General features: G+C 44.0%; 1 protein-coding gene across 1 annotated transcript in view; it reads left to right on the top strand.

The window, feature by feature from the left end:
* The first annotated feature begins 1,986 nt into the window (after window positions 1-1,986).
* The window catches only part of LOC108795113 (heat-stable enterotoxin receptor-like), a 20,366-nt gene continuing 11,434 nt past the window's right edge, over window positions 1,987-10,918 (top strand). The window contains exons 1-2 of the mRNA XM_018566305.1: window positions 1,987-2,076; window positions 3,161-3,247. Coding sequence (XP_018421807.1) covers window positions 1,987-2,076; window positions 3,161-3,247 — 177 coding nt within the window. The remainder of the gene's footprint in view (window positions 2,077-3,160; window positions 3,248-10,918) is intronic.

The following is a 10,918-nucleotide window of genomic DNA, read 5'->3' as shown; positions in this document are numbered from 1 at the left end:
CCGTCTTGATTGGACGGCGGCCGCACACTACGGTCTGCCGCCGGGACACATTACACCGGCGCCCGCAACTTCCACACAAGGTCACCGCTGTAGCCCCTCTGCACTCTGCCGCCCCGAGGCCGGGCCTCGGTGGCCTTGTGGGAAATCCGGGCCTGAACACAGAGCTCAGTAATAAATAAGTCAAGGCGAGAGAGTGGGGGGGAAGGCCAGTGGGGGGTTGTGACGTGCCCCTTCCCGGCCTTGGGCCCTCAGGCAGTGCCCAAATGGTCAGTCCACCTCTAGTGGTCCTCAATGCTCCATAGAACAGGAACAAGAAGTCATCAAATAATGCTGACATATTTCAACTTGGAAGAGGACCAATGACCGGCAAAGGATGTGGAGAGGCTAAGTAGTACTTTTTTTTTAACTTTTTTGAACTGGAAGGGAAGCAAAGAACTTGGGATGGGGGTTAGGCCCAGAAGGTAAGTTGGGTTTTAACACCATCAACATCATAATAATAAAAATATTAATAATAGTATTAAGGCACCTTTCAATGGGATGCTGAGGTCCTGCATTGCACTGTGGGATGTACCATGGGGGCAGGCAGAAACATCAATCATTTTGCATACCACTGGGCTCCTGTGTTCCAGGGGTTCTTGGTACCAAGGCCCACTGCTTGTCATTACCTTTTTTAGTGTCATGTGACAGTTTTTCTAAAACAATACAGACTAACGATTTTAGGACAGTGGTGGAGTGCCAGGGCCTGGTCGCAACTGCAACCGCTGCAACCCGGTAGTTCTGCCACTAACTTCAAATCTCAGCAATATATTGTACAGCAGTAGAGAATACCACCAATTATAGAGGGCTACAAATCCCAGCAATACAATATACAGCAATGCAGAATGCCACCAGCAATAGAGGACTACAAATCCCAGCAATACAATATACAACAATGCAGAGTACCATTAGCTATAGAGGACTACAAATCCCAGCGATACATTATACAGCAATGCAGAGTACCATCAGCTATAGAGGACTACAAATCCCAGAAATGCATTGCACAGCAACGCGGAATACCATCAGCTATAGAGGACTACAAATTACAGCAATACATTGTACAGCAATGCAGAATATAAAGCTACATATTCTGTGTAGCTCACCAGGGCTGTGTGGGGTCTCACCAGGGCTGTGCAGGGTCCCAGGAGGCTGCGCGTTGTCTGACCAGGGCAGTGTGGGGGTCTCACCATTGCTGTTCACGGTCTCACCAGAACAGTGCACAATCTCACCAGGGCTGTGCAGGGTCTCACCAGATCTGTGTACGGTTTTTCCAGGGCTGTGAGCAGTTTTACCAGGGCTTTGCTGGGTCTCACCAGGGCTATATGCGGTCTTTCCAGAGCTGTGCGCAGTCTTCCCAGGGCTGCGTACCGTCTCACCCGGGATGCGTGCGGTCTCACAAGTGGTGTGGATGGTCCCGCCAGTGCTGTGGGCAGTCCCGCCAGTGCTGTGTGCAGTCTCACCAGAGCTATGCACGGTATCACCAAAGCTGTGCACTGTCTCACCAGAGCTGTGTGCGGTCTCACCAGAGCCGTGTGCGGTCTCACCAGAGCCGTGTGCGGCCTCACCAGAGCCACGTGCGGTCTCACCAGGGCCGTGTGCGGTCTCACCAGTGCCGTGATCGGTCTCACCAGTGCCGTGCGCGGTATCGCCAGTGCTCTGCTCGGTCTCGCCAGTGCTCTGCTCGGTCTCGCCAGTGCTCTGCTCGGTCTCGCCAGTGCTTAGCTTGGTCTCACCAGTGCACTGCGCGGTCTCACCACTGCTGTGCGCGGTCTCACCAGAGCTACGTGCGGTCTCACCAGTGCTGTCGATGGTCTCAGCAGGGCTGGGCGAGATCTCACCAGTGCTGTGCACTTTCTCACCAGTGCTGTGCGCGGTCTCACCAGAGCTATGCGCGGTCTCACCAGAGCTATGCGCGGTCTCACCAGAGCTATGTGCGGTCTAGCTAGAGCTATGTGCGGTCTCGCCAGTGCTGTGGGTGGTCTCAGCAGGGCTGGGCGCGATCTCACCAGTGCTGTGGGTGGTTTTACCAGGACTGTGCAGGTGGGTGTGGGTGGTGAAGGAGGTGGGAAGGAGGAAAAGGAGGTTGCGGATGCACTGTAAATAGACAGGCGCCACAAGTTTCCAGCAAATGAGGGACCTTACGCCAGCTGAATACGTTTACAAATAAAAAATTGTCAGTTTTGGCGCTTAGTATTAGGGCATTTTTACAAGTATGCGTACTCCTGAAAATGCCCAGTATCGGCACCAAAACCGATACTGCTATCGGTGCATCCCTGTAAAAAAGGAAATCATGCTAGCTGTAAACTTCTCGTGGGTATTTGCTATAAACCTCTAAATATAGGGAAGAGGGAGAAGTCAATCTTCACTCACAGATTGGAATAGCTGGGAGAGAGGGCAATGTAGTCGTGATGGGTGACTTCAATTACACATAAAGACATCAATTGGGCCAATGCTGATTTCTTAAGGGACCGTAATATACAGGGGTACGGGTACTCCTAGAATGAGATCCTAATAGGTTGGACTTGATGGACTAATGTCTTTATTCAACCTCAAATACTATGTAACTATGCAATAATCTGTAATAACATGCTAAAAAAAAAAAGTAAAAAAAAACATGAAACACCCACATTTGCTCAGTTATAAACATACATACCTATGGTTGCTGTGTTTCAGACATATGTGAATGAATGGAGGGACGAGGGGGGGGGGGGGGGTACTTCAAAGCAGGGGATCAGAGCCTGTACTGTTTGCTTAGACTGGCCGCCCACCCATCCACGTCATCAGTTGCTAAGCAGTGGGCGGGTAAACAACTGTCCCGATCGCCAATCTCCACTGGCTGTCTTTCTGCAAGAAACACCAGGGGGGGACGGTGGAGACGAGGGAAACCAAGAGGATGAGGGGGGAATGAGATTATGGCAGCCTGCATCTAGGTAGAATTAGGAAGCAATCAGACGGGCCCCCTTATGGCCGCGGCCCCTCGGGCAGAACTCGAACGCCCGAATGGTCAGTCCGCCCCTGGTGTTGTTATATTGAGAAAACATTTACAAATGCAGCCTTTCCTTTGTTTTTTTCATGCCTATCTTTATCTTGGATAACCAGTAAATGTTTTTTGATTCTTTCTCAGGATGTTCTGAACGATAAAATATCTTATCCTGATGGTACTTTTATGGACTGGGAATTCAAAATCTCTGTGATGTATGATATAGCAAAGGTAAAGTTTATGAGATGAGTGTATAATTATGTTTAATTTGACTCAAAGTAGATTAAAGTAAACCTCTAATATAGAGAAACATTATTCTTCATTGTATGCACCATAAAGTGTGAGAGTACCTTCAGCATTAATGGTTCAACAATAATAGCAACCTGTGAGGTCAGGCAGTCGACAGACAGAATCTCTCAGACTTCAAGCGATCTCTGACCCCCTGATAAAAGCTTAATTGTCAAACTCAGACAGTGTTGGGTTAGGACTGCATCAGCAATTTTATTGTCATGCTTCTGAGAGGTCTAACATTTTGCCAACCATCGTTTTGTTAAAAGTACAGAATTCAGTGTCTGCTAACAAGTTGTTAAATATGTAATTAGCAAGAAATTAACATTGCCCCTGTAGCTGTATCCTAAGTAAAGCTTCTTGCATAAGCCTAACTTGATGTTTTATGATGAGGTAGAGAGGAGAGTTATTATAGTTTTAGGGTTATCAGGGGTCTCAGATGAGCAAGGTTATGTGTTCAAGCACCCAAACAAATTTTCCCTCAACAAAGCTGCATGAAGAAAAAAAATTCCCTGTGGCATTTTTTTTAGCAAAACAGCACACCACAATGCATGTTGTGTGCATTGTGGTGCACTGTTATGTATATTGTAGCAGGTCGTCATGCAGAGAGCTAGGAGAGGTCCTGTCCGGGGTCTATGTGTCACCCAGATTCCTCTCATACACCTCCCGGGACCTATAGTCAGCCCCACATTTTACACCTTGCCTCAATGGCAATGTAGGGCAGGTGAGGTAAAGTACTCCAGACAGTACTCTGGAGCCTGGGGAATAGACAGTGAGAATGTAAGAACAAAATGTACAGATAAAGTTCTGGTTTCAAAAGGAGGGACTTGGGTTTCTGTAACAGACTTACATCTCCAGCATTATGTGCTCGGTGGCTTCTCTCCCGGGCTGTCATGCTGCTCCTCCTTTCAAGCTGGCTTAAGCCACGATTTTCAATTGCTTGGCGTTTGTGCATTAGAGCAGACATAGTTAAATAGTTAGGTTGAAAAAATACACATGTTCATCGAGTTCAACCTATCGAGATATGAGAAAAAAAGAAAAGCCTAGACATAATACTATGCCCACAATTACCCACTGTTGATCCAGAGGAAGGCAAAAAAACCCCTATAAAACATGGTTCCATTTGCTCCAACAGGGGGAAAAAAATCCTTCCTGAACCCATTAGGCAATTGGATATTGCCTGGATCAACTCTGGTGCTTAATATACCTATAATAACTCTATTCCCAGTAATATTTTGTGCATTTACAAATACATCCAGATTTCTAAAAAACAATTAACAGAGCTAGCTAGCACTTGCTTCTGGGGGAGTCTATTCCACATTTTCACAGCTCTAACTGTGAAGAATCCTTTCTTGTATGCAAGGGTTGAACCTCTTTTCCTCCAGACCCGAAGAGTGCCCCCTTGTCCTTTGCAGTGACTTTAAAGTGAATAAGTTGGCACCAAGCTCACTATATGGACCATTTATACATGGTGATCATGTTCCCCTTTAATGGCCTCTTCTCCAGAGATAGCAAATTCAGGTCAGTTAATCTCTCCTCATAGCTGAGCTCCTCCATGCCTCTTATGAGTTTAGTCACCATTTGCTGCACTTTCTCCAGTTCCACAACATCCTTTTTGTGAACTGGTACCCAAAACGGAACTGCATATTCCAGATGAGGTCTCACTAATGCTTTGTACAGGGGCAGGATTATGTCTCTATCTCTGAAGTCTAGACCCCTTTTAATACAAGAAAGTATTTTGCTTGCTTTTGAAACTGCGGCTTGACATTGCATGCTATTATTCAGTCTATGATCTACCAGAACACCCAGATCTTTCTCCATCATTGACTCCCCCAAACATGACGCATGCATGTTTAGTCCCCAAGTGCATAACTTTACATTTATCAACATTAAACCTCATTTGCCAAATAGATGCACAATCACACAGTGTATTCAGATCTGCTTGTAAGTTGGAGACATCCTGTAAGGATGCAATGCAGGGTGCAATCTCTTGTGTCGCATGTGATGGAAAACCGGAAGTGAATTGAAGGGAAAGAAGCACGAGACAGGAGCCGCGAGCCGGGACGCCATCGCAGAACAGAGGGGAGAGCGGGCAAAGTGGGCGATCGACGAAGATCAGAGTGAAACCGGGGACTGCTGAAGCAGAGAGTGTGGGGTGATCGGTCGGTGCTGCGTGAGGAGAGCGAGTGGTCAACGAGTGGGAGAGCAGGTGCAGGAGCAGAGTGTATGGGGTGATCAGGTACCGCAAGCTGAAGTGTGACTCCGCAAGTGGAGTGGTGAGAGGGGTGTACTGAGGGTTAATAACTGCTGGGCATTAGAAAAAAAAGTGTGTGTATATATACACGGCTGGGTTTTAAATGCATTAATTGCTGGGCATTAATTGTATTATCTGTTGGGCATAAATTATATTATCTGCTAGGTATTGTACTATTGGCTGGGTATTACTTTATATTAATTAGATTATCTGCTGGGCATTAATTGTATTATCTGCTGGGTATTAATTGTACTATTTGTAATTGTACTATTGGCTTCGCGAAATTATAGGTTGGGCATTAATTATATTATCTGCTGGGTATTGTGTTATTGGCTGGGTATTATTTGTACTATTGGCTGGGTATTATTTGTACTATTGGCTGGGCATTAATTGTACTAACGGCCGGGCATTAATTGTATTATCAGATGAGCACTAATTATATTATCTGCTAGGTATTGTACTATTGGCTGGGCATTAATCAATTTATCAGCTGGGCATTGTGTATTAACTGCTGAGCATTGGTGTAGTAACTCCTGGGTATTAGTGTAACAACTCCCGGTTATTAGAGTAATATCTCCTGGGCATTAGTGTAATAGTTCCTGGGCATTAGTATAATAATTCCTGGGTATTAGTATAAAAGCCGCTTGAATACATCTGGGCCTAAAATAAATAACCAGTTAAATTTAAAAAAAATGTCTTCCATGAGTGGTTATGCTACCTGGTGCAAATCGTGCGCAATGTATGTGTTTCTTCCCCCTCGCGTTCGAGGGGGAATACTGTTGCGCTAGATGTGAGCTAGTTGTTTGTCTGGAAGCCCAGATTCTGGATCTAAACAACAAACTGGCAACACTAACCAACATGGAAAGGTGTCTGGACTTGACACACCAGGCTCTGGTGGAGGGCAGCATAGATGAGGGGGGTTTGCAGAAGCAGGATCCCGAGGTGAGTAGCTGGGTTACCGTTAGAAGGAGGGGTACAGGGAATAGTGCGAGAGAGGTCAGTCCTGAACTGATACACCCCAATAAATATGCCAGGTTGCAGGATATTGGGGTTATTAGTTCAGGGGTGACATTGCTGGAGCAGGAAGCCTCCTCTATCCGCAGGGGGAGTGACTGCTCTAGTAATGGTGGGAGCAGGATGGAGGGTCAGGAAAGACAGATCTTGGTGGTAGGGGATTCTATTATCAGACGGACAGGCAGGGTAACCTGCCATCGGGACCGTGAGCATTGAACAGTCTGTTGCTTACCTGAGGCTCGTGTTCGACACATCGCGGAATGAATGGACAGGTTACTGGGTGGGGTTGGGCACGACTCAGCTGTCATGGTGCACATCGGCACCAATGACAAAATAGGCAGATGGAGTGTCCTAAAAAGAGAGTTCAGAGACTTAGTTGCTAGGTTGAAGAAAAGGACCTCCATGGTAGTATTCTCCAAGATACTGCCGGTGCCATAAGCCACTCCAGAGAGACAGAGAGTTGAGGGAACTGAACAAGTGGCTTCGCAGTTGGTGTCGGAAAGAGAGCTTTGGGTTCCTGGAGAACTGGGCTGACTTTTCAGTCAGTTACCAGCTCTACTGCAGAGACGTGCTGCATCTGAATGGAGAAGGTGCAGCACGTTTGGGGGAGAAAATGGTTAGAATACTGGAGGAGCTTTTAAACTAGATAATGGGGGGAGGGAATAAAAATGGATATAAATATAGAGCAAGTAACTAAAGGGGCAATTAACACAGAGGGCAGTAATACAAAGGGGGATAGAGGGCTCACTCCAGTCAATCTAGTTAATCTAATGACTCCAATCGATCTAATGAATAACGTATCGACCATACCAAGGTCTAATAAAAAATGAGTAATAATAAAACTAAAACTAGCACCAAACTAAAATGTATATACACGAATAATAAACAAACCTGCGCTAATGGAAACACAGAACAAAGAACTGGACTAGCTAGAAGCTGGAAGCTGCTAAACTCAGGCGGTGAGCCTCAAAGGTTAATCAATACAAGGTAAAGCGCTAAAAGCCTCTCCGTGATACGCTCAAAAGTGCAATAGAGTGTTTAAGCAATAATAATCACATTATAATAAAATGCAAATAAATCGGACCTCTATAAGAGAAAAATTGTGAAAAAGTGCACAATATGTAAAAATTATGTATATATTTAAATAAATACATCACAAACTAATAATAAAAGGTTCAAGGAAAATATCTGTTCAAACCTCTCTCGGAGGAAAAAACAGGTGTGACTGTGAAGTGTCTAAACAAACTCAATTAAAGAACAAAATCATAAATAATGTTGCTAAATAAGTGATGTGAATTTATTTGCAACAAAAAACAGTTGCAGTGTATCAAAAAGGCAATTCCCATGTGAAAAAAGTTTCTTTTAATTCCTTGTGACTTGTCAAAAAAATCCCGAGAGAGAAAAAAAAGTAAATAGAAAGAAGTCTATTCTCTCTAAGGATAAAACAAACAGTGAAGTCCATGTGTTTCCCAGGAGACGATACTTCTGTGATGTGTCCGACAAAGGCAAAAGCCAAAAGCACTCACCAAAAGTAGGATGTTATCAAAGCAGTCAATCTCGCCAAGATGGAAGCCGGAACCCAACGTCCTCTCGTCCTAGGAACTGGCTAGAATCCCGCAGTCATCTCCCAATAAAGGCCATGAAGGAAGAGAGCAATGACGCTCATAGTGTAATAAATGAGGATTTATTGTATATAAAAACAGTAGCACTTAGATAAAAAGAAATAAAGCAAAGAAACAGCAGGCCGGTCGGTCAAACGTGACTCTCCAGGAAAAGGTCAAGAACTAAGCCTGCATGGCTAAATAAAACAGTAAGACACCACATTAAAGACAAGAAGATAGCATGTATAAAATATAAGATGGAGGGGACGACGGCATTGGCATTCCAGAACTACAAGGAATGCATTAAGAGATGTAAACATTAAATCCGATCCGCTAAAATTGATTATGAAAAGCATATCACCACAGTCAATAAAAAATTCTTTATATATCTATAGATAAAAACCGTAAAAGGGTAATAAAAGAGCAGGTAGGCCCAACAAAAGATGACAACTGGAGAATAATCACAAATGAGAGGGAGAAGGCTGAATTATTGAATTTATTTTTCTCCTCAGTATACACTCAGAAAAAAGATGGGTTTAATGGAGATAAGAAGGTGAGTAGCTCAGGCTACCCGGGGTTCAACAAAGACTTAAAAACCTTAATGCAAATAAATCATTAGGACCAGATAACCTACACCCCAAGGTACTTAAAGAACTCAGCCAGGTTATAGCTAGACCATTATTCCTCATTTTCAAGGACTCCATAATGTCTGGAAGGGTACCAAGTGACTGGCGGAAAGCTAAAGTAGCACCAATCTTCAAAAAAAGGTTCAAGATGTCAACCTGGGAACTACAGACCAGTCAGTCTAACATCAATAGTATGCAAACTGTTTGAGGGGATGATAAAGGACTATTTAGTGGATTTTATCCATGGTAATGGTATAAAAAATGATAATCGGCATGGATTTAGGAGGGATCCTTCTTGTCTGACCAACCTACTGACATTCTACGAAGAGGTGAGTAGAGATCTGGATAGAGGGAAATCGGTGAACGGGGTATATCTGGATTTTGCCAAAGCTTTTGACACGGTACGACATAAACACTTAGTACACAAGTTGAGATCTATGGGCATAGATGAAATGGTGTCTACATGGATAGAGAGCTGGAACAGGAACATGCCCAGAGAGTATTGATAAATGGCTCTTTTTCAGATTTGTCTATGGTGGAGTGTGGCGTGCCCCAGGGTTCTATGCTAGGCCCCATACTGTTTAATCTGTTAATTATATCAGGGAAAGTATTAACCACTTGCTGACCGGGGTGTTTACACCCCCTTCCTGTCCAGGTAATTTTTCAGTATTCAGCGCTGCGGTACTTTGGCTGACGTTTAGTCCGTCATGCAACGCTGTACTGAAATTGATTTTATACCATTTTTTGGGGGGGTGGACAGATAGAGCTTTCCTTTGGTGGTATTTAATCACCACTGGGGTTTTTTATTTTTTACTATATAACAAAAAAAGTACAGAATATTTTTTTTTATGGTTTTCCCTTTATTATTTTAGGAAACATTTATTTTTACCCAATTTTTTAGTAAAATATAAAATACGGGGTCACGTTGCCCTCACTTGCATCATACAAGCGATCGGGCGTCTTTACAGACGCCAGACCACTTGTATGTAAACTGCCATCGCTGGCCGTTTAAAATCCAGGCGGTTTCCCGCTCGTGCGCACCAGGGGGAGCGGGCACGGGCACGAAGGACGTCTAAAGACGCCCACCCGCATCCAGGAGACTCCTGTCCGGCCGTCTTTCAACGTTCGGCGGACGGGAGGTGGTTAACAACCATATTTCTGTGTTTGCTGATGATACTAAAATTGGGAGGGTAATAGACTCAGACTTAGACACTATAACATTACAGGAGGACCTGGATAAAATAGGGAAGTGGGCAATCATATGGCAGATGAGGTTTAATGTTGAAAAATTTAAAGTTATGGATTTTGGGGTTAAAAACAGGCAAGAAGAATTCACATTATTGGGTACTCCACTAAGGAAATCAGAAATGGAAAAAGATCAGGGGGTCATAGTAAACCACAGATTGAATAATAATTTGCAATGCCAGGCTGCGACAAACAAAGCGAGCAGAGTACTGTCTTGTATTAACCCCTTCATGACTGAGGCCTTTTTTTTTTGGCACCCATGTTATATTTCACATTTTAGGCCTGAAAATTACTTAAAAACCCCCAAACATTATATATTTTCTGAAAGCCAAGGTCCTATAGAATAAAATGCTGGCAGTTGCAAATGTTTATGTTGCACGATATTAGCGCATCTCCTTATCAAACCCCAAAATTTAGTGAAAAATGTACTTAAATGCCCTAAAACACAAAATACCCATTTTTAAAAATAAAATATAAAAGATGAGGTTACAACGAGCAAATAGATACCCAACATGCCCAGGTTAAAAATTGTATGCGTCCGTGAAACGGCGATAAACGTCAGTACCCCAAAAATTCCATAGACGCTTTAAAAGCCCCCACAGGTCATTAATTTCAGAGATACCCAAAAATACTGGCCCTAGAATTATTGCGCGGAGATATCCAACATGTGTAGCGCGTTCGTTGTTTTTTTACGTAGATGCACCCGACAGGTGTTTTACGTGGCGACACGCATGCTCGCGGGACGGGGGACTTCAAACATTTTTTACATTATTTTTAGATTTATTTTATTTAATTTAAAAAACGTATTTTTATTTTTTTTCTTTACTTTGATTGCTATCACATAGGGGGGCTTACAAGCCCGGGGAACACGGCG

The sequence above is a fragment of the Nanorana parkeri genome, unplaced genomic scaffold (assembly GCF_000935625.1).
Source record: "Nanorana parkeri isolate BGI_ZX_2015 unplaced genomic scaffold, ASM93562v1 scaffold934, whole genome shotgun sequence".
NCBI classification, from domain to species: domain Eukaryota; kingdom Metazoa; phylum Chordata; class Amphibia; order Anura; family Dicroglossidae; genus Nanorana; species Nanorana parkeri.
The sequence above is the reverse complement of the archived record's forward strand: the minus strand, read 5'-3'. Positions and strand labels throughout refer to the sequence as shown.